Genomic DNA, 27,406 nt, shown 5'->3' with positions numbered 1-27,406 from the left:
TGACTCATTCACAGAGCATTGTGAGAATCAAGTGAGTTAGTACACATTTAAAGTTATTAGAACAGTACCATGCAGAGTGTAAATGCTCAGCAAATATACTGCCATTATTAGTGTCCTCATTGCAAGTACTCACCTGTTACTCCATTTATGCCACCCAATTTGATTACCCACTATGTGTATATATGCTGGTGTTTAGGAGAATAAAATATTTTTTAAGTAAAAGAAAATAGTTCTAGCCCTTAAATCTTTTGGAGTTAATAAAGGAATGAGAAAAGTATGAGAACAACTGGAGTACAGGTGAGGTATGTTAGATTCCTGACCTACCTAGGTGTCCAGGCCAAGAGCAAAGGAGGTTAAAGGTAGGCACCAGAGCACAGATATCACAATCAAATTCTTAATCGTGCACAGCACAATGGCCAACACATGGTAAATGTTAAATAACATGAAATAATGCCCCTCATGAGAAGCCTCCTCAGACCTCGGTGGTACCTGAGGCAGAATTAGTGCCTCCTCCTTCCATACTGCTCCCCACCATGCCTCTACCTCTATTTCAGCACCTCTGTATTCTACCCCCCTCCCTGTTTCCATTCGTGTTTCCCCCATGCAGTTTTGTGTTTCAAAGACAGAGACCTATCTTCCTCTTCTTCATAATCTTCAGGGCCAAGTATGATGCCTGGGACATGGAAGGAGTCAGTAAGTGTGTTGGGGGGAAGAAAACATGCTGGATTTAGTAATGTTGTTAAAAAAGAGAGAGAGAGAATTGTCTGAAGTGATGTGTTGTTAGTTCCTCAGTCAAGCCCCAGAAAACTCACATTTGTTTGAGAGATGCTCACAAATCACTCTTAGACTCACACCTAAGATCCACTTCAAGGTCACCCTGGTAGTTGGCAGGACACATCTTCTTCCTGTGCTTGAAAATTAAAATTTTATTTGTGCATTTCTAATATCCTGCAGTGGGTGTGATAAACAAAAGAAAGCACTACATGTGTTTCAGGGTCAGACAGACCTAAGCCTGCATTTCCTCATCTGCAAAACCAGTGTTACTATTTATTACCTTTTGGGTCTCTTGAGGATTAATGAGTAATGGATATGCAAGTGCCTCACACTCAGGGGGCCCTGGCTGGGTGGCAGTTTTCATTTTCAACAGGCGCCTCAGGATCACTGATTGTAATTTCATGATCTCATCTGTGAGTTCTAGAGTTTGTCTGGGCCAGGAAATGTGAAAATTCACAGGGCAGTTGGGGAATCACTTAGGATGTTATGACTTAAAAACTGGTAAACAAGGGGAAAAGAATTGTTTATTCCGCAATTCCTCTATGAACGGTACCACTGAACAGCCAAATAAGTTACATTTTATTTAAGAATATGTCAGCTAATCGCTGAAGAAGAAATGATAGAATGTCACCAATTTGCAACTCGTAATGAAAGCATATGTCCAGGCAATAATCATCAATGGCTGCTAACATCACACAAAGAAATATTCTTGCGAAAAAAATTGAACCCAAATTTGACCATATCTCTGAGTGCAACTACCAGTTTACAGAAAACACCGTCAAGTTGGAATTGGCAAAAAATTCATACTATAGCAAACTCGGGAGTACAATTATGTTTTTTCCACAATGAGGAAGAAGAGAAATGCATGAAAAACTTTAAAAAGTACCAATCAGCAATCAGAACATGTGGGCCTTATTTGGATCCTTATTTTTAAAGTAATTTTTTAAAAAAGACAACCATTGTGGAGCCTGAGGGGTTCAGTCTGTTAAGTGTCCAACTTCGGCTCAGGTCATGATCTCACAGTTCATGGGTTCGAACCCCGTGTCGGGCTCTGTGCTGACAGCTCAGAGCCTGGAGCATGCTTCAGATTCTGTGTCTCCCTCTCTCTCTGCCCTTCCCCTGTTCACACTCTGTCTCCCTCTCTCTCTATCTCTCAGCAATAAATAAACATTTTTTTTTAATTTTTAAAAGAATGATTAAAAAAAGACAATGCTTATGATGTTTATAAACAATTGGGAAAAAATGATCTTATGACCTATCTTAAGCAAACATTTTCCTTTAATGACACACATTTTTCCCTGTCCTACCCTTCAGGGGCCCAAACCAGGAGTACATATAACCCACTTACCATTTACCTAAATATCTAAAAAAAAAAAAAAAAAAAAAGAAATTCTCTTAGCTGAGGTAATCACCTCCTCCTACAAAAACAAAACAAAACAAACAAACAAACAAAAAACAAAAGCCACTTCCCAAACCCAGAACCTTGGACAAGATCATGTAAGCAGACAGTTTATTTAGGGAGTGATTCCAAGGAAGAGAAGTGGAAGTCTCAGAAAAAAAAAACAAGGGAGGAAGGGAAATCCAGTGCAAGTGTACATTATCAAACCGATCACCACTCTGGGCAACTGACTTGATCCTTCCAGGGCTTCTCCAAAGAGCCATGGAGAGAACCACTGAATTATCTTCCTGAGGAATAGAAGATAGAACCAGGGAATATTTACCCCTGGTTCCTGGGTTCTGTTAGTCAAGGGTTGTCCAAGGCAGGGTTACCTCTCTAGCACCTCTGCGTTTGCATGTTTGTCAGAATGGCATGAGCATCCTACCATATGTTCTCTGGGGGAAATAGGGAAGCCCCAGGAAAGAAGGTGAGCAATCCACAGTGTAGCTGAGGCAAGGTGCTGCTGGGTGACCCTGCACGCAGCTGGTTTCCATAGCAACAGCTGGACTGAAAAACAGTCAAGAAGGGTGTGAGGTAGAGGGCTAGATATGACTGTGACAGGGATCAGGGTAGTACACTGTTGAATCAAACATGCCCTGTCCTCCCATCTTAAAAAAATCACTTTCACAATGACCAGGAGACCAGATTCATATAGAGTTCTTAGACCCCTTTGAGTTCAGCCTCAGAACATGGTGGCATGGGGAGATTTGATCTCTGGTCCACCATCCATGGCCTGCCTCTTTCTCTGCCTGCTCTGTGTCCACCCCATGTCACAAGGGGCCTTTCACACATGTGTGTGAACACCCTGTCCATACTTCTGGCCTCTACTCACTCCTCCCTCCAAACAGCTGCTCCTTGGCCACCTGTAGCTCTAGAGGAGTGCACACTGATGCCCTTTGAAGGAAAACAGACCTGGGAAGAGGCCTGGGCAGGCTCTAGAACCAGTCTAGAGCTTCCTGAGCCCACAGTTTGGGCGTCTTGGGCACCCAGAGCATAGTCTAGAGCACGGGGCAGGGTTGTAAGTGGGCATGTTCCATTGGTCTCATGGGCTGTGGATGAAGGAGAGTCAGAGTAGAGTACTTTAAAGCATGGAGTCCCAGGCAGGGGCCCCTCCTACTCAGGCCAAAAGGTAATGCCAGTTTTTTACCACCCATTAATTTTACACCATCGGGTTCTAGGGTCAGACCGAACTTTGTCAATCCTGGCTCAGGCTATAAGCAACATTAGGGAAATTATGCACCTGTTTGGTTTCTTCACATGTAAAAGGGAAGAAAGGGAGAGGCTATTCTGAGGGTTAACGGAGCGGTATTACATGAGCACCTACTCTGTTTCTGGCATATAGTAGCCTTCCATAGCAGGCAGGTAGATGTGCTGCCTCCATACAACGACATCTGGGGCCAGGAGTTGTGCAGTTGATGAGGGCTGAGGGAAAGGGACACAGGCTGGAGGCAATGAACTTTTTCTCCTGGAATTTTCCTGGAAATGTACAAAAAAGAATAATTTGATAGATTTTCTTCAGAGTCCCAAAACTTTTTTTCAATTTTTTTTATTGAGAGAGAGAGAGAGAGAGTGAGACAGAGCATGAGCAGGGGAGGGGCAGAGAGAGAAGGAGACACAGAATTCAAAGCAGGCTCCAGGCTCCGAGCTGTCAGCACACAGCCCAATGCAGGGCTCGACCCCATAAACCGTGAGATCGTGACCTGAACGGAAGTTGGACGCTTAACTGACTGAGCCACCCAGGCACTCCAGAGTCCCAAAACTTTTTTAAGACTTGCTCTAGAACCCACTAGACTGTAAGCTCCTTGAGGACAGAGATGTGTATCCTTCTCTGTAAAACCCTAGCTCTCCATATTGTCTCACACATAGTAAGTGCTCAATAAAAAAGCATTGGATGGATGATTTCAAATTGGGATTATTGTTTTTAGTGGAAGACATTTATTTCCCATATTGGCTCTAAAATTTCCATAGACATCTCAAACTGGAATCGTTCTCTTTATCAAACCCACTTCTTCCCCTAGTTCCCTACCTCAGTGTGTAGGACCACCAACACCCCAGACTATCATTCTCATTACCTCCCTCCTCATCACCTCCTATACCTGATCAATGACCATGTACCAGTGAGTCTGTCTATATGGGAAGTTTTTTAATATATCTGATTCACTGCCACAAACCTAGATCAGGCAACTATTCTCTCTCCGCTGAGATACTGCAGCATTTATCTGCTCATTTAACATCAACTTATGTTCCCTGAATATGTCCTCCCCAATGCAGCTGCAGTGGCCATTACACATCTGACCATATCCTTGATGGGCTCAGGGTAAAAGCCCAAGCTCCTTAACACAACCTGCAGGATCCTCTGATATCCATCATCTGCCCTGCTGGACCATAAGATCCTTGAGAGAAGTCTTCGTCTTATATTTCTTTGTATCTCCTGTGATCGGCCAGAAATTCACTAACTGTTACATAAATGGGTAAAGTATTTAAAAATCAAAACTATTTTTGATCTATTGGGAAAGTACAAAATTTAAATCATAGCCTTAAATTATCAAATATCAGAGATGAACCAAGACCTTTGAGCCAACAATTGACCCTGAGTAAACTCATGGTGGATTGACCTTGATAAGCAGGAACTACATCCATCCTTTGGTGCAGTGTTCTGGGCTCCTTGCACTGACCTTCATTTGCATATGGAATTAATTTAGTCGTAGAGTGAGTCTCTGGGCTCTTTCTAGAAACGACCATCTTTCTCTGAAGTGGTCTCTGGAGTGGTCTCTACTTAAGCCATCTGACTGCTCAAGAGAGCCTGTGTTTGTCCAAGAGAAACTGTACTCAGGGATTCATCTTCCACTTGGAGGGCTTTGATCAAGGATGATGGAACTGCCCAGTCTTTGTGTTCTTCACACCAGCCCTGTGCTCATACCAGCTTTCTTTTTTCATCAGTCATAGGGGCACCTTCCAATGTTTGCTGAAGGGAGAGTATTCACGGTCTTATTTCTAGCACCAGGATCATGCCATCAACAGGTTTTACCTATTTTTTTAACCTGGATAAGCTGCTTGACATCTCTGAGTCTCAATTTAGCCATCTTTAAATGGGGATAAAAATTGTAAATATCTGATAAAGTTATTTTGAGGATTAAAGGAGATGAAGTGTGTTTTGAGTGTAACATTACATTGTAAAGGTTTTATGGATGTCAAAGATTGTTAGTTTTTCATGTTTTGTTTTGAAATGGGATTTGGGGGAGCTACTAAAACGTGAAAAATTATAAGATAAAAAAAGTAAATGAGAAAAAACAGGGTCAAGAGGAACATCACATCGTTCCAGGGAATCATGAGGATTTTAGCTTTCTTATATCAAATACCAACTTCACCAATCATTCATTCATTTGCTAGATCAGCATATAAGTTTGAGCAGCTCTTTGGCATGGGAGCATACACAAAGTGAAAGACCTTGCTTGTGCTTCAGGCTGGGAAGAAGAGTCCAAAAATACCCAACTAAAACACGGTGTAGCTGCAACTATGGGAGAAATGGAAGAGAGTGTGTGTGCCAGGGCTTGCCTGGGGAAATAGTCCTCACACACAACAACGTGGGTTTGCAGCTGCTTCCTCATCCTGATGTGATCTGTGTTGTGTTCATGTTTCAGCAACAACCTTGAAGCTGAATGTAACAAAGCAAGAAGATGGCTAAGATTAGCACCCAATACTCCCACCCTACTGTAAGAACCAGGGACAGAGATCTGGACCACGTTGAAAACGGCCTCAGCAGGTGAGATGGGCTTTCCATTTCACACTCATTTTAGAGAGGTGGAAAATGAAGCTCAAAAAGTTATGTGACTTCTAAAAGGTAACAAAATGAAGATTCAAATTCAGCAAATTAAATTTTACTGTAAAACTTCTCCAAACTTCTCCAAACATTTTCCTGTGTACATATTAAACATTTGTTGGACTCTGCACCAGACATTGTCCTGGGCACTAGGAATGTGGTACAAATCAGATGCCCTGTCCCTTGCTTCCAGGGCAAGGTCAGGATTCATGCTGTGCTCATGGGCCTGCAGAGAGTGGGCTGTGCCTTGCCAGCGAAGCCATCAGCCCCATCAACCACATGCAAGCAGCCATAAGGAAATCTGGACCTGAGTTCTACTTCTAGCCCTGTTTGTAGCTTTAGTAGATTGGGGAAAACACACTTAATTTCTCTGTGCCTCAGTTTCTTCAACTGCAAAATGGAGCAGCATCTTTTCCAAGCTCCTAGCATAACAGTGAGGAAATGGGAAAGTACCTATTTGGTGCAAATAGACTTATATTTTTAGGTTTCTTAAACTCTCAACAAGTTGGTTGAGTTGAACTATAAGAAACCTTATTTCCAATATTTACATTATTGTTGTTATATATGATACACACACATATGACATACACACACACACACACGCGCACACACACACACACACACACACTGAAAACTTCTCTCTCCCATGAAATCTGCAGAATATCATATGGTCACAAACTGCAATGACAGTCTCTCAGTGCTCATATCCCCAATACTAGGTCCTCATCCACCATTTCTCCTCAGTCAATTATATATATCACACCCTCTCTCAGATGCACATTTGGTTTTTTCTCTGTCTAGATTCTTAGTACCAGAACCTTAGTTAACTGCTCATGAATGATGGACAACCATTTCCAAAGAGATTTGAGTTCCTATTATCATACACCTATGCAGACCCAGGACCCTACATTCTGGGATTCAGGCAAAGGGAGGAATATCTCAAAGCATCCCAACAGATATTTATTGCTGCCAACCATTTTAACATGGTACTGGAGCCCCAGGAATCTTGCTATGACTTAGGGCCATCAGAAATTCTCACCCTACTCAAATTTCTCCCTCCTAACTGGCCTACTGTCAATACCAGGGTCCTGCCACGGGGGACTTATTCTTTTAGGTTGAGCCATTGCCCTTAATCTAGAAGAAAATAAGAACACTCTTAAGACACATAACTGCTTTAACACTTTGGTATGCATTAATAGCTTCTTTTTCACATCTGAGCTAATAAACCTTTGGGGGTGGGGTGTTCAAAGAAGATTGGGGTGGAAGGGAGAAAAGGTCCACAACAATAAAGTCAAGCTCCCTGGGCAGCACTGGGCTCCTGGGATCTTGGGCCCAATGTGAGAAGGACAGAGGCTGTTAGGACCAGGAAAAATGTGAAGTAAAATGGAACTTTCCCCCATTGCTCCCTTTTGCCTTGAGTGGGACGTAATCAGAGCATATCATGGAACTTACAGACTCCCTAGGGCCAAGAAGGCAACAACAGGGGCTTAAGAGAAGACACTCAAGATACTGAGATACTCAAGAGAAGGTGGGCCCAGTTGGTGGGCTGGGGCTCCTGCCCAGAATGCCCTCTCAACCAGACAACCACTGTGGTCCAGCTCTGCCTGACTTGTCTTGCCTCTACCTCAGCCAGTGGCCTATTAGCCAAGCCTGATGTGTGGGCTGTCCAAGAGGGCTCACCAGGTCTCCTGGAAGATGACCCTTTGCAGAAGAAACTGTTAGCTCATTAAGCCACACAGATACCTGCTGATGAGCCTCTGCTTCCAAGGGACTCTCTGTGGGCTCACAGTGGGTTTGTGTACACACAGAAGATTAGTCAGCCACACAGTGGGGGGTTCTGAATTGATTCCCTGCAACAATACTATTTGCCATATTCATGGATGGGAATATGCCCTTCCTTCTCCCTCCTATCCCTTATCCCCTGACCAGCGTGATGACTAACAGGCTCAGGGTCAGACTGGCTGGGTTTGAACATTGGCTCTGCAACTGACCAGCTCCGAAAAATTGTGCAGCTGTTCCAAACCAGTTTCATCTGTAAAATGTATTAGTACTGACTGCAGAGGGCTATAGTGAGGTTAAAACAGGTGAAAGCTCCCAGCACAGTCCCTGCTGTGAGAAAGTACTCAGTCAGTGCTCACTGTCAGCCTTAGAAATGATTCTCCCTCCTGTGGTCCTTTCCTGGTATTCCAGGCTGGAAGACTTCTCCTTCTCTGACCTTACATAGCTCCAGCTGTCCTGACATCTGGATCTAGCCATTTCCTGCCTGTGACCAAGTCATGCTTTCTCAGCTTGACCACTAGTCCAGTCTCACTGAGCCTGCCCTGGGGACTTGCCCAACCACTGATGTGGTAAAAGCTTGTTGACAGATTAATACAGAATCCCATGGAGACACTATGGAGATGTCAAAAGGAGAGAGAGAAAGAATGCTCCCTTCATAAGACAGATGTTTGCTTTATCTTATGGAAGCAGGAGTGGGTTAACAAATGGAAATTTGCAGAATGGGTTCCTTGGTGCTACCAAGGATTGAGCATGTGTGTTCAGGCTGAAGGTGAAACAGCGTTCGGCCAGAGGCTGAGTCCAGGCCCCTCCTCTGCTTCCCAGTGCAGCCCAGCATCTGTCTATACACAGACTAGTTTTCCCTATAAGATTTACTTGAACAAGGGACTCTGGCAAATACACATAAGATTTTAAAGTTTCAAATCACTATTTTAGGGGAGAAAATGGTGCTTGAACAAACCGTAGATCTTGGCTTTAAAATTCAAATACATTTAGAAAGCTTATAGGAGAAAAAATTGAGGTTTAAAAAATGTTTATTAATTTTGCAAGAGAGAGAGAGAGAGAGATCATGTGCACAAGCAGGGAAGGGGCAGAGAGAGGGGGACAATGAGACAGTCCCAAGCAGGCTCTGAACCGTCAGCACAGAGGGTGACACAGGGCTCAAATTCACAAATTGTAAGATCATGACCTGAGCCAAAATCAAGAGTCAGATGCTTAACCAACTCAGCCATCTAGGCTCCCTTGGAAGAAATAATTGCTAATGTGTGTCCTTAAATATTAATCATTCGGGAAGCCTGGGTGGCTCAGTAGGTTAAGTGTCCGACTTTGGCTCAGGTCATGATCTCACAGTACATAAGTTCAAGCCCCGCATAGGGCTCTGTACTGACAGCTCAGAGCCTGGAACCTGCTTTGGATCCTGTGTCTCCCTCCCCCTTTTTTCCCTCCCCCACTCATGTTCTGTCTCTGTCTCTGTCTCTCTCAAAAAAAAAAAAACCAAAAAATTAATCATTCTTTATCCTCAATGATATCAATGAAGCTGTTCTGGGAACCTGCATGTCACTGTGACCCTTTGCTGAATGCCCCCAGCAGGGAGGAGATATCATGTCCCCATCCCCTAAGACATCCCTGTCTCCAAATTGGAAAGCCCTGTCCCCATCCCTTTCACTAAATTGGAAAGCCAGGTTTCTGTTTCTCCTTTTAAATTATTGGGATCATTTTCCTAGTGACAAGCCATAAGGAAGGATGGAAACATTTCATTTGAACAAAGAAGTCAAGTTTATACCCTGGAAATACCAGAAATAGAAATGTCTTGATTTTTTCCTTTCTATTAAATCTATTTAGTTGACTTGATTATTTAAGAGCTGTCTGGCATATTTGAAAAGATAATGCAGTAGGGAAAGATTTCAGAATCTGCTACAGAGAATTGCAGCTAGAACCAAGGGCACCTCAAATCTCAGATCAATCTCCTAGTGTAGCTATTTTAGTCGAGCTTTGGGGCATAGGGGTTTGTGTCCTACAGAAGAGAAGCCTTCTTCATGCTGCTCTCTGAGCAGAGCCCAAAGCAATTATCACCAAAGAAAACCACTTTCCGCCTGCTTCCCTAGGACTAAAGACAAAAATGCACTCAATTCAGTTCCCTGGTTACATGTGGCCAATGACAGTGCATGTCGGTCATTCACAGTCCTCAGGGCTTGAGAAGAGGAAAAGAAAAACAAGGTATCACATTCTCCACCCTTGTTCTCCAAGGTTTGTCTTCGCTTACGTCCCCAAAGTCACTGAAGGAAGACACCAGGTGCTCCACAAAGTACAAAGCTAATGACAAGCTGCAGTTCTGATGAGAACCCTGTCTTCTCCCAGTGATAAGGGAGACCTTTACCTCATGGACATGAATTCTCCTTTATAAGAAAACTTAGAAGATGAGCATCATAAGTTGAAAACTACCTTGTGTTTCAAAACAGTCGTATCATTGTGTTGTGCTGGTTGCTCTTATTCTTGCTGATTACCAACTTCACGGAGCTCCTTCCTGAAAAGGTATCATCACTACAGTCAGTCAGTCGGCAGCTTCAGGGGTGTCCTGGCCTGACCTGATTGTTTGTTTACAGATGAGTCCCTGTCAAGTCCTTGCCCCAGGCCTGTCCTCAAGCTCCTGGCAGGACAGCTCCTGACTCTCAGTCTCTCTTGCCTCTGTATTTCTCTGGGCGGTTCTGGATCCTCATTTTTTGCATTGGTGGCTCCCTTTTTTCAGTAACTGTGTGTCCACGGGACTCAAAATGTCACCTCAAACTTTGGTTCTCTTCTCTTTCCATCTCTTCTTCCATCTGCTTGGTAAAATCGGTTTCTCTGAGGAATAACTAATCAGGTTTACTATTTAAATAGCCCCAGGCAAGAGGATGTGGAGAAACGGGAACCCTCTTGCACTGTTGGTGGGAATGCAAACTGGTGCAGCCGCTCTGGAAAACAGTGTGGAGGTTCCTCAAAAAATTAAAAATAGACCTACCCTATGACCCAGCAGTAGCACTGCTAGGAATTTACCCAAGGGATACAGGAGTACTGATGCATAGGGGCACTTGTACCCCAATGTTTATAGCAGCACTCTCAACAATAGCCAAATTATGGAAAGAGCCTAAATGTCCATCAACTGATGAATGGATAAAGAAATTGTGGCTTATATACACAATGGAGTACTAAATGGCAATGAGAAAGAATGAAATATGGCCCTTTGTAGCAACATGGATGGAACTGGAGAGTGTTATGCTAAGTGAAATAAGCCATACAGGAAAAGACAGATACCATATGTTTTCACTCTTATGTGGATCCTGAGAAACTTAACAGAAACCCATGGGGGAGGGGAAGGAAAAAAAAAGAGGTTAGAGTGGGAGAGAGAGCCAAAGCATAAGAGAGTCTTAAAAACTGAGAACAAACTGAAGGTTGATGGGGGGTGGGAGGGAGGGGAGGGTAGGTGATGGGCATTGAAGAGGGCATCTTTTGGGATGAGCACTGGGTGTTGTATGGAAACTAATTTGGCAATAAATTTCATATAATCAAAAAATAAAATAAAATAAATAGCCCCAGGCATTTAACAAGGGTAGAGACTCTGGAGCTAGAAGACATCATAGAATTTTAAGCATCAAAAAACAAGTGGGGACTCCAAGTCAGGAAACTACAGATGCTGGCAAGGATGTGGAGAAACAGGAAACCTCTGGCACTGTTGGTGGGAATGTGAACTGGTGCAGCCACTCTGGAAAACAGTGTGGATGTTCCTCAAAAAATTAAAAATAGAACTACCCTACAACCCAGCAATAGCACTACTAGGAATTTACCCAAGGGATACAGGAGTGCTGATGCGTAGGGGCTCTTGTATCCCAATGTTTATAGCAGCACTTTCAACAATAGCCAAATTACGGTAAGAGCCTAAATGTCCATCAACTGGCATGGATAACAAAGAGGTGGTTTATATGTACAATGGAATACTACTTGGCAATGAGAAAGAATGAAATCTGGCCATTTGCAGCAACGTGGATGAAACTGGAAGGTATTATCCTGAGTGAAATAAGTCAGTCAGAGAAGGACAGATATCATGTTTTCACTCCTATGTAGATCTTGAGAAACTTAACAGAAGACCATGGAGGACTGGAAGGGGAAAAAATAGTTACAAACAGAGTGGAAAGGAGGCAAACCACAAGAGACTCTTAAATACAGAGAACTGGGAGTAGATGTGGGGCAGAGGCACAGGGAAAATGGGTGCTGGGCATTGAGGAGGGCACTTTTTGGGATGAGCACTGGGTGTTGTATATAAACCAATTTGATAACAACGTATATTTAAAAATTTTTTTTTCATAAAATAAAATAGACTCACACAAAAAATAACAAAAAAACAAGTGGGGAGATGCAGCAAGAAGAAAAGGCCCTTTAGGTGCTTTGAATTGACTTCACAGAAAACTTTCCCTATTCTTCACAGCTAAATGTGCCTTTCTGGATTTGGCTGTTGGAACAATACTTAAGTTGATAAAAAAAAAAAAATCACCAATTTTTCCTTAGTTCCTTTTTGAAGACTAGGGAACTTTAGGGAGGGTAAGTGACCAGCCCACAGAACACCTAGCTAAGAGGTGTTAAGGTAGGGATTTGAATCCAGGGCTCCCGGCTCCCCATTCTGCCTCCTGCCCTTCGAGTGGGTGTCCTAGATCCTAGCCCTCACATAGGAGCCCTCACTGCTGCCAGTAGCAGGACTGCTTTGGAATCCAGGGTCAGGTTTTGCCCTCCTCACATCCTCACCAGCTCTGATGTCACTGATTCCTTTGCTGCTAATGCAAAAATAAATCTATTCTCAGGATGTGCCCTCATATAATTAACAGAAAGCAGACTAGGCAGAAATGCTAGGCTGACTTCTTGGTGCCCAGAGCTCCCTGAGGATCTGCTGGTAGGGACAGAACACCTTCACCCTTGGGATTGCCTCCAGATCTTCCAAGCACACCTGCTCAGCTGTGGGCTGCTGCCTCCCTAACCTCACCATGTGCCAGCTGCCAGGATCCAGGGACTTGAGATATGGACTCACTTCTGTCACTGCTCCCTACACCAGTAACTGACCTGGGTGCCTTGGAATGCACATTCTACCTTCGTCGTATACAGATTATTAGAAGGGCAAGGGGATCAGAGCTTTCTGGACCGACGTTCAAATCTGAGCTTTGCCACTTGGCAGGGCCTCTGACAGGGTGTCTCATACATATCAGGACGAAATGTGAGTGGTCTTTTAAAGGTGTAGAGGGAGAATTCAATTAGATGGTTTGAAAATAAAGAGCCACCCCCACATAGTGTAGCCAAGTGGATCAGAGCCATGTCTCTAGCAGCATGCCACAGGGCTCAGTCCTCAGCCATGTCCTATTAAGCTTTTTCTTTAATCAGTGCTGTATATGAAAATATAGACAGCAGCTTCATGGAGTGGATTAGAGCAGGCTTTGACATGGGATGGAATGCCATTCAAATCAGCTTTGCCACTGGCCATATGATCTTGGGGAAGTCACTTAAGTTCTCTGAACCTCGGTTTTCTCTCTTATACGGTGATTATGTGAATTAGTTGATAAGATCTATGTCTGACATAGAGTAAGCAGTCAATAAAGGGCATATAGTTTGTGTATTGCGTGTGAAAGTGATGGAGTTTGGGAGAAAAGGCCAGTATGGTGCCACTGCATATCATGGGTCCCAAAATATCAGGTGACTCAGATCAATGGAAAGATCCAATACTTACTTCCCACAGATCAATTGTATATGCACAAGATAGGGCCTTCTGGCTTAGCAGCAGCCCGTGTTACAGGACTACCGGCTTTGGCTGATGGTAGTTGATAATGGGGACACTAAAAGCACATGAACTCACAAACTTACAAAGATGTCTGGCGTGGGGTCCAGTAACAGCAGTGTTCTCAGTGTCCTTGCCCAGTTGGGCAGGAATGCGGGGAACCTGCTCACAGGAGCGTGACCATTATGGGGAAGAGCCTTGAACCTGGGGAGACATGGCTGGGTGAGCTGGGGGTTCTAGCCTGGAAAAACAGATGTGGCACAGTGTGACAGCTGCCCCATCATTGGAGGTGGTCATGTGGAAGATGAAGTGGCCTGACTGTGTGGTTCCAGCAGAAAAAAGGTAGCCTTGGTCTGCGGAAACTGAGGGAGGGAAGAACCTTCTACAAAGATGGCCCAGATGGGGCATGGGACAGTAGTGAGCACCCTGCTGCTAGAGACGGCAGGGATGTTGTACAAAGAGGAGTCAGCAGATCAGTGGCTGGGATTCAGGACTCTCCCTTCTAATCACTCACCAGGGAGAGATAGAGCCTTTTCCTGACATTAATTATTGCTTACTTCCTCAACTGTGTTGCCACCTTGTTAAGAAGGCTGATTAGGTTGGAATAGGTCACGTGATGGAATTAATTTGTCCTGCTTGGGCTCTTCAAGACTCCGAATGAAGTGCAAATCCCTAGGGGCCAACGCCTGGCTGGCTTTTAATCAGGCTGATCAAACTTCAGCCCTCGGAGCTTTTAAAAGACAGGGAATGAAAGAAAAATATGCCCAAACACACTGGTCTTATTCCACGCAGTTAAACAAACCCCAAGCCTCTGCTGATGTGAATGGTGCTCATCTTGAGTCGTGGGCACGTGTCCTCTATGTACTCATGCTTTTCATCCTGAATTGCACAGGTGAGTCTCTGGCCCAATTACCTCTGCACTGCAGGGGACAGAGGTTAGGCTTTGACAAAAGGGCACAGTGGGACTGAATTTTCACATGAAAGCACTGAACAAATGCACTTGGGGAATTAGGCCAATTCCGTACAATATTCCAGGACGCTCCTCTTAACCAAATACCGAATGGATTCCTAGGAAAGCTGCCGAGCAAGCACACAAATAACTGCCCAGGTGGTGTGGCTGTGGTGTCCACACAGTCCAGCCTTAGCAGATAGGATTTCAGTATGCAGAGATGTGTTTGAAACTGAATTCTTGTTCTGGAATCATTGTGTAGAAACAGCTGCTGTGGGTGTGGATGCTGGGCACTGGGACCCGCCTCCCCCTCCCCTGCCAGTGCTCTGATGAGGACCGGGTGCTGCCGGCCTGCCCCCTTCTCCCAGTCCATGGGCAGTGGCTAGGCAAACTACCTTCCCTGGTAGTTTGGTAAAGGAAAGGCCATGATTTTTTTGTTTTTTGTTTGTTTGTTTGCTTTGTTTTTGTCGTTGTTGTTTGTCATTTCTTCTTTTTTAAAAATTAATTAATTTATTTTTTAATTTACATCCAAGTTAATTAGCATATAATGCAACAATAAGGAAAAGCCATATTCATCCTAAAAGCCAGGATCTGCGAGATCCTGCTGGAGCACAGACTGACAGAGTGAAGACTGGGGTCCGCAGCTTTCCTCATTAAGCAGGGCATCTGGCCATCTCATCCCTGAGTGTGTCCAGGAGGCGATGAGCTTGAAATCAATTTAGCCTGCTGCATATTTGATTTCCTAGGGTCCACTCGCCTTGCGAGGAGACTTCATCAGAACTGCAGCAGGAGATCGCCATGGAGACCAGACGACTGGCTGAATCCAGGCGAAACTCCTACACCAGCCAGGGGCCCTCCAGGTAACCCACCAGGCTCAGCACTCACCTTGGGAAGGGGGAGACTGAGGCAGGAGGAAGGGAGATGAGTGTTAGGAAGAAACCGGCGGGGGGGGGGGGGGGGGGGGGGGGGGGGTGGAGGCAGCGTTGAAGATTTGGAGAAGAAAGGGGCAGGAGAAAAGCTGTCAGAAATCTATCACCGAGTAATTTCCTCTCAGGTCAAGTGTTCTGAGCTCAGAAAAATCTAAGAAAAACTGCTGTTATCTGAAATTGCTTTCATATAAAGTGATATTGAGGCACTTGCTCAATTCTGGAAGAATTTAGAAAAAGCCAACCAGGAAGGGTTCCAAAAACAATTGAGAAAAAAGACCAGCCAGCCACAGGAGACCGCTGGTGGACTTCAGTGGCGTGCAGGTGGTACCAGTGGCACCATCCGAAATAGCCTCTGGCAGGTCCTCACAGGTGTGTGTCCAGACTTCGTAGCATGCATCTTGCAAAAGGATGGGGAAGATTATCCAGCCTCCGAGCTGATGACATCTGCACTTGAGCATCAAGAGCTGTGCCACCTTAAAGAAGTCATTTCACCTTTCCAGGTCTCATCTGGAAACACATCAAACAGTGGGAGGGCTGCGCGGGAGCCAAGCACTGACTCCCGACAGGTGCTCAACAAATGCGGAGCTCATTGTTTCCTTCCACTAAATTTGTTTTTCTACCAATGCCAGAGTTTTATATAATCACGTGTTCTACAGTTTTGGCTAAGATTATTGCAAAAGTTAATTTGTCTAGTTATTCTTCATATTTTTCACTGGGAGGAATGTTTCTTTCACCAGCCCCTTGTAGCTGGGCATTTACATGATTTCCAGTGTTTTTGTCTTACCAATACAATGTGGTCTTAAGGCTCATTGATTGCAAGGAAGAAGACACCTTCAAACCAGTTCAAATCGAAAGACCTGGGGTAGGGCCGAGGCAGGAGGCTGGTGCAAGCTCAGACAGACCGTCCGGTGGAAAGGGAACCAAATGGGGCTCATGAGACGGGAGCAGGGGAGGCACCTGCCCTCTCCCTTTCATTTTCTCCTGGAGTGTCATGATCGTTGTGATTTTTTTTTCCTGCATGTCTCCTCTGTTTCAGGCTTTCTCTGTTCACACATCAGTAGGCACAGGCTGGAAATGGCCTTTGCTATACAATCTTGTGTTGAAACACCCAACCCCATCCTGGAGTGGCTTTTAATTCAGAGGCTTGGGTGACTCTCTGTGGGTCACTTGTTCATTCCTGAGCCTGTTGGCTGAGCTGGAGAAGGGGGTATGATCTTGGTTCCAGCCCCTCAGCACAGGGAGGATGGGGGGTGGGAAGAGTGTCCAGAGGAGAGAGGCTGGGCTGGGCAGGCACCTCAACATATGTCTGCAGCAGCTGTAAACATCTTTGACGTGGAATGTTTTCTTGCTTTAACTTACTCTTCTTAGGCAAAGCTCCGAAGTGTGTTATTAGGGTGAAGGCATATGACAACTCATGATGTGGTTCTAGGTTCCTCAGAACTGATTTTGTTGGGAACAGTGGCATGCACTGTAGGTGCCAAGTCAAGGAAACCAGATGCCAAGAAAGAGGGTTCAGGCTGTCTTCCCATTCCCCTCTGGAGGAGACAGGGAAGGCAGGAGGCAGGGCTGAAGGAAGCCTTCTTACGGAAAGCTGGAGCTAAGACAGGCTCTGGAGACATAGGCTAGCTGGTCTCAGGCACTTGAGGGCCTAGCAGGGTCTGGTTCCAGGAGAAGGGTCAGGGAAAGCTGCAAGGAAACTTGTGCACAAGACTGGGAGGAAACAAGAATTTGTATAGCAAACAATGAGACAAGGGTTAGGAAAAGAATCTAAGTTGTATCTGGGTGCCTGTTCCCTTAAACCTTATTCTAAATTTTATCACCATTTGCAAATTGTATTTTTTCTATTCCGGTGCCTACCAGTCATAAAGAGCTCTACAAAGGCAATGTAAGCAGAAAAGCTGCTAATTCCCCATTTGAAGGATCATGTCTTTGGCAGAGTCCTCGTGTTAAAAGGACAAAGCCATAATGAAGACAATGTCCCTTATCTGGAAAGCTGGGTCCCAGACTGCAGGTGGTATAGGACCAGGGAATAAGGCCCTGACAGAGTGGAGGTGCACATCTAAGCCTAGGATCCTGCCAGTCATCTCTGCTTCTGCCCCAGCCCTGGAAAAGAAAGCTTTCCATCTCCTTCCTCCCTGCACTAGCTGCCTGTCCATGTCCTTCCAGGTTGTCTCGCCTGATCATCTCACTGCGAGCATGGGCCACCGGGCACTTACACCACGAGGACCAGAGACCTGACTCCTTCCTGGAGCGTTTCCGTGGAGATGAGCTCAAGGAGGTATCCAGCCAAGAAAGCAATGCCCAGTCAAATGTGGGCAGCCAGGAGCCACCAGACAGAGGGAGAAGGTAAGGAACCAAGAGGATGGGCCACTGGCACCAGGTGAAGCATTGGTTTGCTCCTGCAGCTTAGAGCCACTGTGTGGGTGGCCCGGAGCACCAGCCTCATGACCTGTACCTTGAAGAAGGTGTCTGTTGTGGAGGAATACTGCATGCTCTAACAGTGGCTGCCCCGAGTCAAAGAAGGATTGCAGGAGAGGAAATCCTTTAACCAGAATCTCCACCCTCATTTGACCCTGCACAGAGTACCCACCAGTGCCCCCTAGAATTGGTGCTCTCAGAAACACATCTGGGGATGCTAGTCTCACTTGATCTCTCTCCATCAAAGGGCCCTCATCCCAGATTGCACTGTGACCCACTTTACTAAAAGCCAGGGGCTTTAATACCATAGCTTTGAGATTACCTAAATGGTACCCACAATTTTACATGTAATCTTCTGGGAGGGAGGTCTGAAGGTTGGTCAGAATTTTCAAGAGGAGCCATCATACCCCAGATCAGGATAAGAACCATGGGGTTGGGGAGTGTAGGTGGGGTAGAATAGGGGATGGGGAGAATGTTTACTTTTCGGTAGGAGAGAGGTCTGCAGAACAAGGGCTCTGAGCATCTTCTTGCATGGCCCACTGCCTGATTGGGGGCTGTGGCTGGTGCTGTCTGGTGTAGACATAGTGAAAGAAATCTGCAGGTGCTGACTTATATCCCCCAATCCCACACCCTACACTCAGAGCTGCTGCCTCACCTCCTCTCTTGTTCTTGGGAAGTCTCCCCAGCCTGTGACCAGTAGGGAGACCACTGGGCCACCACAGGTTGAATTGAGTGTGGCTAGTAGCAGAAGTCTCTTCAGGACCCTCTGGGCTGTTGGAGGGAAGGAGAGGTAAGACATGGAGGGGGAGGTTGACCGCCTCTGAGCTTCTCAAACAGGAAGCCTCTTGCTCAGAATCTGCTTTCTGAAAAAGGGGGCTGAATTCTGTAGATAATGGCAAGATTTATAAGATGTAAAGGTGAAAACAAGCCTGGTTATTGCAGACCAAATGGTCCCTATATAATTGTTGGAAAAAATCCTGTGTGTTTTTTTGTTGAACGAGAAAAAGGGCTCAGGTGTGAGTCTCTCAAATGGGCATCCAAGGGCCCCTAGGGAGTGAAGGTCATGAGGCCTCAGAGGAAGCAAAATGGATCTTCCTGGTACTTCCATTTTGCTTCCATGTTTGTATATACGTGTTATAGGTTTATTATAGATTATGCAGTAGATTGCAAAATGTGCAAGCATATTTAAGATAAAATATGAGAGTTCAAGGAAATTTCTTGCTAGCAACCACTCTAGGGGAGCTATGTTTAGTCTCCCTGCTGGGAAAGGTGTGATAATTGGCTGGCTCACGTTTTCACCTGGGCTTAGACCACAAACCCTTGGGGTTTCTGGGCTTGGGGAAGGACCACCTAGGGCCTGGGTGCTGGTGGGAATGGGGATGTGTGCAGGGCCATCACAGGTTCCCAGGGCCAGGCATCCTAGACTGAGAGACAGCTCCATGACTGCAAGGCCAGCATGCTGTTCACTGCTGAGCCATAAAGAAAGGATGGATGGCAGATAAGGGAGAAGAGAAGATGGGGGAGGAGGATGTGGGGAGAGAGGTTTGCTACTGAGCCAGCCAGAGTGGTTCAGTTCCTTGTGGACAAGCAAAGACTTCTTTTGTTAACTTGATCAAATTATCCTATCTACAACCTTAGCCTAATGAAGATGAACATAAGCCTCTTTGTCCATTTCCCAATGTGACCAGATGAGCAAAGAGCTGGGCTAGGATCCCAACAGGGCCAGGTCCCGACTGTACCACAGATGCCTGGTCACTTGCCTGAGGGTTCAGAGTGGGCAGGCTCATGCAGGCTAGTGGCGGATCAATCAGAGAGGCTTCCTGGGGGAGGAAGACTTTGGATTTTCCAGGCAAATCCCATTGGCAAAGCAAAGTGTATGCAGAGACAGGTCTTGGTTATTCTAATGGTTTGGCCTTATGACATCCCAGACACAGAGATGTGGTAAACACAGGCCACTGCATCTTTCCTAACTTCATAGGAATTGGGAAATTGCTTGGCAGGGGAGGGGGGTGGGTCTGGTGATCAGAACCAATCCCAAAACAAATAGTTAGAGCCACGTAATGGATGGTGAGAGGGAGACTTGAGCAGTGGTGAGCAGAAGTACCAGGATGGCATTTGGCTGGATGTTCATCATCACAGAAGAGAAGAGGTGCTCTGAGAGTCAGGCAAGAGGATCACAGGCCACTGGCCTTGGTCCTGGAGGTCTTCTATGAGGTGTCTGCGGTGACAGCAGACAGGCAAGCCACCCACCAGCTCTGTGAGGCCATGCTGGCTTCCTTAAACTAGCTGTGTCAAAAACGTCTATTGGCAATTGAGCACTCTGAGATAATAGCTTTTCCTACAGAACGCCACAAAGGACCGTGTGATTCAGCTTTAAATAAACGTGTAGCTGGATGCAAAACCAGCCTCCACTCTCTAGCAGATTCTCACATAAATCTGGGGTGGCAAACCCTGAAGTTTTAAGATAAATGTGGGGACAAGGGCCAAGAGCAGGATAGATGCAGAACTGGGACAGTTCTGCTCATGGTCTGTTTTTTGCCCTGCAAGCCGGAAGTAGCTGCTGTGATTGGGTTTTTGAGGGAGCGCCCCTTTTGAGAGCCCCTGCCTGTGCAGATGAGGGGGGCAAGTTGCTGCTGCTGCTGCCAAATGTGTCCATTCTGCTGCTGAAGGTGCTTGACTCGCTCCACCTGAGTGGAGCAGTGAACCACATAGGGTTCATGTCTGCGTCCCTCAAAGCTCCTGGCACACTGTTAAACCGAATGAAATGGGGTGGAACTTGAGGCCAGGATTCTGGGTGGGATGTGCATAGTTAACTCTCATTTATTCAGAAGCCTCAGTTGAGCCAAATGTTCATCTTCTCTTCCCCCTAGAGCTAACCAGTCAAAAAATGTTTGTCCTGACAATAACAACACCCCAGGTCATGAGAGGTGTGTGAAAAGGCCCGGGGGACAGGGTGTGGGGAGGTGCCAGCCTAACCACCTGGAGCGAATGGTCCCCAGTAGTTGGAACTGAGTTCAGATTCCCATGCCGCGTTCTCTTTACTTTCCAGCAGTGGCTGGCCGCTGGCCAGAAACAACACCAACATGTGCAACAACTCAGAGGAGTGAGTACCTCTGCTCCCCAGCAGAGCCCCCTCACCCTCCCTGGTCCCACTGGCCACCTACCTCCCCATAGATGTCTCAGCTTCACCTCCCTGCTGAAATCCTTTCGCTTCCCACACTTCTAGAACACCACTAGATCATTCTAGAATCTTGTTCCTTTCTCTGAAATTCCATCCCCATGGACAAATGGGGAAGGGACCTGGTCTGTATGACTTCTTTGAGCAACCCTCATTTTTCTCATCTATAATGCATACATGGTTTAAGCTTTGACATCCTCTATCGCTTGTGTATTTGAGGGTGCAAACTCAGAGTTCCTTTACAGAGCAGTGGATATTCTCCTTCATGATGAGAATGCATTTTCCATTCGACAACCCCAAGCTCCAGGGTGCCAGTGAAATGCCCTTGTCATAAGGCTAATTCAGGCCAATTTGGAGGGAGTAATTAGGACAATGGGAAGAGGGGATTTAAATACTGTATTTCCAGAGAATAGCCTCTTGAAATGGTGACCCTGCTGTAATTACTTTTTATCACCAGACACTGAGCTGGCAGATCAGTTTGATGTGTGATTCTGGCAAGTGCCACTCAAGAGCCCAGGGAGGAAGTGTTGCATGTGTGTGATCATACACATGTGGGTGTGCACCATTCGCCAGACTTCTTTATGGAATACCCCGGGGGCAGGCACAGGAGGGAGTCTCAGTTGGAACTTAGGGAAAAAACCATCAATATCAGCAAGAAATCCAAATTACCTGCCTTCCAACTGAGGAGAAATGTGCCAAGGCTTTTTCCTATTTCCTTTTGTTCGTTGGATAGAAGATTTTCCCATTTCCCTCCATTAAACTTAGTTGCATTTTGTCTGCAGAAATGTGGATATCAAATCCAGAGACCCAAATGCCAGCAATCAAGATAAATGAAATTATTTAATTTGCAAAATAGTAGCTATTGTGATATGTGCTTGATCTAAAGCCAAACTTGATATTAAATACCCTTGAAACCCCCATGTTGAGTCCCACAGTCAGAGACAGGCTCAGGGCACTGGAAACCACGGACAGAGGTCCTGTAGGTCTCTAGGCTCCTCTGTTCTGGGGCTGGAATGTGGGCGAGGATGGGGGCGGATGGTGTTGGTTGCATCAGGCTCTTATAAATCTTTTCAGATGGGTTCAAATCATGGGTCCACACTGCAGGCCAAGGACCGAAGGAAAAAATTGTGGACTCTCCCAAAATGTGACAATCTGGGCACAGAGTTACAGAAACAATTCTGATGGACACCCTTCCCCATTTTTCCACCATGTTTCTGGCATTTTAACTTAGTCCCATGGGTCCTTGAATAATTTTTCTGTCTCCCAGAGCAAACTGTTCCCAGCCCAACAGGCATCGTTTGCAGCTCTGTATAGGTCTTTCGGGGCAGTGCTGGGTGGATTGGGGGATGCAGTTGGATGGTGGTGAGTCTTTCATGGGCCCACAGCAGGTTGGTAACCTCCCCCAGCCCGTCCACAAATTGTGGCCTGATGTAATTAAACTCACAGCTGGTCTGAGCATGCATGATAAGCTTGTGGGCAGCGCCCTCTGCTGGTGCCTTGACATTAAGACTTCAGTGGCAGAAAACCTTTCAAAGGACACTTCATTATAGATTCAAGAGGAAAGAGGATGAGTGACTGTCCTTAATCTTCTCATTTAGCAAGTTTAATATTTTTTTATTTTTATTCAGTTTATTCATGTACTAACTGTCGAAAACTTGGAAAACACAGAAAAGCACCAATGAGCATACACCCTCAAAAAATATACTTCATTTTAACAGTAGAATCCCATTATCAGAGATAACCCCTCTTAACATGTTGGGAAATATCCCTCCAAGGTTTTCCATATATATTGAGTATATATATGTATATAGACAGAACATATTATATATGGAAATATATAATATATACTGGTATATATTAGAATTATTATATGTTGTATATAATAATTATTTTATTATTACAGCTACACATAATTACATATATATGATATGTTTATATATTACACATAAATTACATATATATTTTTAAGTGCCTTTGTATCCCAATTCATCCATGAAGAGCTTTGCAACCATGGGCAAGTTACCTGACCTCTCTGCATCAGTTTCCTGACTTGTAAAGTAGGGTTTGTATTAATGTTTTACTTACAAGATCGAAGGAAGACTAAATGTACTAATACATGTACAGTGCTTAGAATAGTGCCTGGTTACATAGTAATTGCCCAATAAATACTGACTAGTGATGCGAGCAGAGCAATTTCACCGCCACCTCCCTAAAGATGTCTACGCCCTAATCCCTGGAACCTGTGGAGGGGAGGTTGAGGTGGGGAGGTTGTCCTGGATTAACAGGTGGGCCCAATGTAATCACATGCATTCTTAAAAGCAGGAAGGGGAGGTGGGGAGAAGAGTGGGTCTGAGAGATGAGTTGGAAGGAGAAAGGAGGAATTTTTATTGTAAGAAGGACCCCATAATTGCTGGCTTTGAAAAAGGAGAAAGGGGGACACAAGGCAAGGAATACAGCAGCCTCTCAAAGCTAGGAATAGCCCTCCATTTTCCACAGCAAGAAAACAAGGACTTTGATTCTACAGCTTCAGGGCACTTAATTCTGCCCACAACCCAAGTGAGCAGGAAACAGATTCTCCCCAGAGTCCCTAGAAAGAAACACAGGCTGCCGCCAACACCTTGATTTTTATCCAGTTAGACTTATACCAACCAGACTTCCGATCTACGGAACTGTAAGATAACACATTCGGGTTGTCTTCAGCCACTACATTTGTTGTAATTTGTTAGGGCGGCAATAGAAAACTAATAACACAGCTTTTGATACCATGAGTGGGGTGCTGCTGTAACAAACAAAGGGGAAGTGGCTTCGGAGCAGACTCTAAAAAATTTTTGAGGAGCATAATTTTATTTATTTTATTTTTTATTTTTTAATGTTTATTTTTTTTTGAGAGAGAGAGAGAGAGAAAGCAAGCTGGGCAGGGGCAGAGAGACAGGGGGAAAGACTCTGAAGCAGGCTCCAGGCTCTGAGCTGTCAGCACAGAGCCTGATGTGGGGCTCGAACTCATGAACCGTGAGATCAGGACCTGAGCTGAAAGTCGGACACTCAACTGACTGAGCTACCCAGGCGCCCCAAGGAGCATAATTTTAAAAAGGAAAGCCTAGATATCTTTGAACAGATTGGTAGTAGAAATATGGATGTTAAAGACTCTGCTGGTAAGGGCTCAGAAGGAAATAAGGAGTATCACAGAGAAAACCTGTTTCGCTGAAGCACCTTGTGCTTGAATGGTTGTAAACTGACTACTAGTAGAACCCTGGGCTTCCAGGATGCTGCTGGTGAGGACTTGCACATAAGTGAGGAGCAGGCTATTGGAAATTGGAGAAAGGGGAATCTAGGTTTACAGTGGCAGAAAGCTCAGTGCAATTACATCCTGCAGGCAGGTGGATAGCAGATCGGATAGGCAATGAGCTTGAATATTTAGCTGAGGATATTTTCAACCAAAGGTGTTGAAGGTGCAGCCTGGTGTCTTCTTGCTGCTTACAGTAAAACCCAAGAGGAGAGGGAGATATTGAGGGAAGAACTTTAAACAGAAAGGAAGCAGGACTTCATGATTTTGGAAATTCTCAGCCTACTCAAATGGAAAAGACACTAAATTTTGAAAACTGTCAGGAAAGCATGCTTTGGGAAAAAGTCGGGTGTGTGGCTGAGCAACCTGGTAATACCTCAGAAAGATCAAAAGTTCTGAGTATTCAACAAAAGGCTCTCTGAAGAGATGAAGGGTGTGACTCATAACTCCCCTCAGCCATCCCAGCAGAAGCCAAAAATACCAGAAGGGATTTCACAGATCTGAGGATGAGCCTCTTGTCTAACACAGTGAATCCCTCTGATATACATGACATGCAATGTTCTGGAAGATTCTATACCAGCAGAAACACTGCTGGCTTGGACGTGAAGCAAGAGAAACAATATGAAATAGAGGAGGATTATGGGACCCCTAAATTCTAGATGCAGGAAACATCTTGATTAGAATACTCAGCTACAAACAGACAGGTACTCCCTTAATGAGAAGGAAGAGATGGCTCAGAGAGAGCCTTGAGCCCAGAGCGTGGAGCCACGAAAACCACAGAGGATTATTCCTAGGCCTTGAGATGAGCTGGCAATTGCCCTGCTGGATTTCAGAACTGCTTGGGACTAGTAACTCTTCTGTCCTTCGCTTCTCCCTTTTTGAACTGGAATATCTATAACTGATATCCTAAATCTGCCCTTCCATTGTATCTTCAGAGTGGATGACTTTAGTGTCACGGGATCACAAGTTGAGCGACTCATGCCCTAGGATGATTCACACCTAGAGTCTCCCCTCGACCTGGTTTAGATGAGAGGATTTGGGACTTTTGAGCTGATGAGAATTTGATGCTACTTTTGGACTCTGAGTCGATTTAATAATGGAATGAAACTTTAGGGGTCTTGGAATGGGGGTGAATGCATTTAGCCCATGGGATGGATGTAAATCTTTGAGGGCCAGTGGACAGGCTGTGGAAGGTGACATAAGGGCTCCCCCAAATGCCCATGCCTTAATACCCACCACCTGTGACTTACCTCACACAGCAAAAGGGACTTTGCAGTTGTGATTAAATTTCAGGACCTTGAGATGGGGAAATTATCCTGGATTATCAAGGTGAGTCCAGTCTAATCGCATGCATCCTTAAAAGTGGAGAACCTCTCCAGCTGCAGAGAACCAAAGGGATGGCATCTCAAGAAGGACTCTACCTCTTGCTGCTGACTTTGAACACAGAAGAAGGATGCCAGGAACCAAGCATACAGCACCCTCTGAAAGCTGGGAAAGCCCTCAGCATACAGCCAGTGAGAAAATGAGCATCTCAGTCCTCTTCTTGCAAGCAATTAAATTCCACCAACAGTCCAAATGAGCAGGAAACAGAGTCTTTCCTGGATTCTTCAGAAAGGATCATGGCCCTGACGACACCTCAATTCCAGTTTGGGGAGACTCAGACTTCTGACCTACAGATCTGCCGTTTGTGTTGTTTTAAGACACTAAATTTGTGGCAGTCTGTTCTGGCAGCAATAGAAAACTCATACAGCTATTACTCTAAGCTCTTTTGTAGTCTGCTTTTAACTTGGAGAAATATTAAAACGTTTTCCTGTGTCACCAGATATTCTTCCACAACATCATTTTAAGGGGCCTCCTAGAATTCCATGGCTGATGGATCTCCTCCGGTTGTAGGATTAGATTGCTTATGCTTTTGACTGGTAGAAATAAGTAGTGATTATTTTCCTGCATGCATGTTTGCACACATCTTTGATTATTTCCTTAGGAAATGCTGTGTGAAGTATATTGGTCTTTTTCAATGAGTGTTTAATCAACAAACACTTATTTTTCAACCCGTGACTTGCTCCAGGATGTGGAGTAGGGGAATCAGAGGGGTCTGTGGATGAGTCCGATGGGTTCCCCGGAGGCAGGGAGGGTCTTTTACCTTTCCCCTTGGTTTCCTCAACTGTTCGATGGGCAATAATGCCTGCTTTGCCGAACACATATGACTATTAACACATAACCTTTATAACAGCGCTAATCCATAACGTTGTGCAATAAAGAAGAGGAAGCAGAGTAAAGCCATGTGTTGAGGAGACACCTGCACTCCCAGAACCTTCCTGCAGATGGGACAGAAGGGGGCTATCCAGCCCCCAGCCTCACAGTCCAGCCAACTCTGGATAAGTGTCTGAACATGGCTGTGTTTGCCTCAGATGACTCCAAGATTTGCCATTACGTGGCAAACCTGTTCCTGTCTGTGCAGATTTTGCTTCCCTTTTCCTCCCTGGCTTCTCATCAAGGGCCAGCCTTTCATTTGATACACAGATGGGTTTTAAGAACAGCCAACAAGCCATATCCTTCCGTTCAGAACAAAAAACCTTTACATGTGACTTCCAAAACTGAGTGACTTTTCCTCCCTAAATGTGTGGATCTGGGTTCATTTCCCATTACCTCAAAATGGTCTCAAGCTCTTTGTGACTTCCTAGAGGCTCATGAAATTGGGTCAGAAATTGCAGAACATCAGCCACCATGTATACTTTGATGTGTATATACAATGTATGCTTTAATGGGGCAGTTCACCTGGGGGAGGGGGGTTCACCTCACTCCTCAGGAATAATAGTAACAAAATCAGTAGCCTCCTGTCATCCCACCGTGCTAGAAATATCCATTTCCTACACCACACCCTCTCCTCCATGTCGCTGTTGCCTACCCTCTCCACTGCGGTAGCATCCTTGGCATAGGAAAATTGCTAAATGTCACCCTGTATCATCCAGTGACAAGGCGAAAAAGGAGGAGAAAGAGAAAAAGGAAGAAGAGAAAAAGAAAAACGGCACAAAACAAGAGGAGTAAGT

The 27,406-nt window shown here is 45.2% G+C and overlaps 1 protein-coding gene across 1 annotated transcript in view; it reads left to right on the top strand.

Moving 5' to 3' along the window:
* Positions 1–5,021: 5,021 nt before the first annotated feature.
* Positions 5,022–27,406, top strand: part of CNGA3 (cyclic nucleotide gated channel subunit alpha 3) — a 32,045-nt gene continuing 9,660 nt past the window's right edge. The window contains exons 1-4 of the mRNA XM_049651395.1: positions 5,022–5,975; positions 15,295–15,408; positions 17,644–17,823; positions 22,192–22,200. Coding sequence (XP_049507352.1) covers positions 5,890–5,975; positions 15,295–15,408; positions 17,644–17,823; positions 22,192–22,200 — 389 coding nt within the window. The 5' untranslated portion in view covers positions 5,022–5,889. The remainder of the gene's footprint in view (positions 5,976–15,294; positions 15,409–17,643; positions 17,824–22,191; positions 22,201–27,406) is intronic.

The sequence above is a fragment of the Panthera uncia genome, assembly GCF_023721935.1.
Source record: "Panthera uncia isolate 11264 chromosome A3 unlocalized genomic scaffold, Puncia_PCG_1.0 HiC_scaffold_11, whole genome shotgun sequence".
NCBI classification, from domain to species: Eukaryota; Metazoa; Chordata; class Mammalia; order Carnivora; family Felidae; genus Panthera; species Panthera uncia.
The sequence above is the reverse complement of the archived record's forward strand: the minus strand, read 5'-3'. Positions and strand labels throughout refer to the sequence as shown.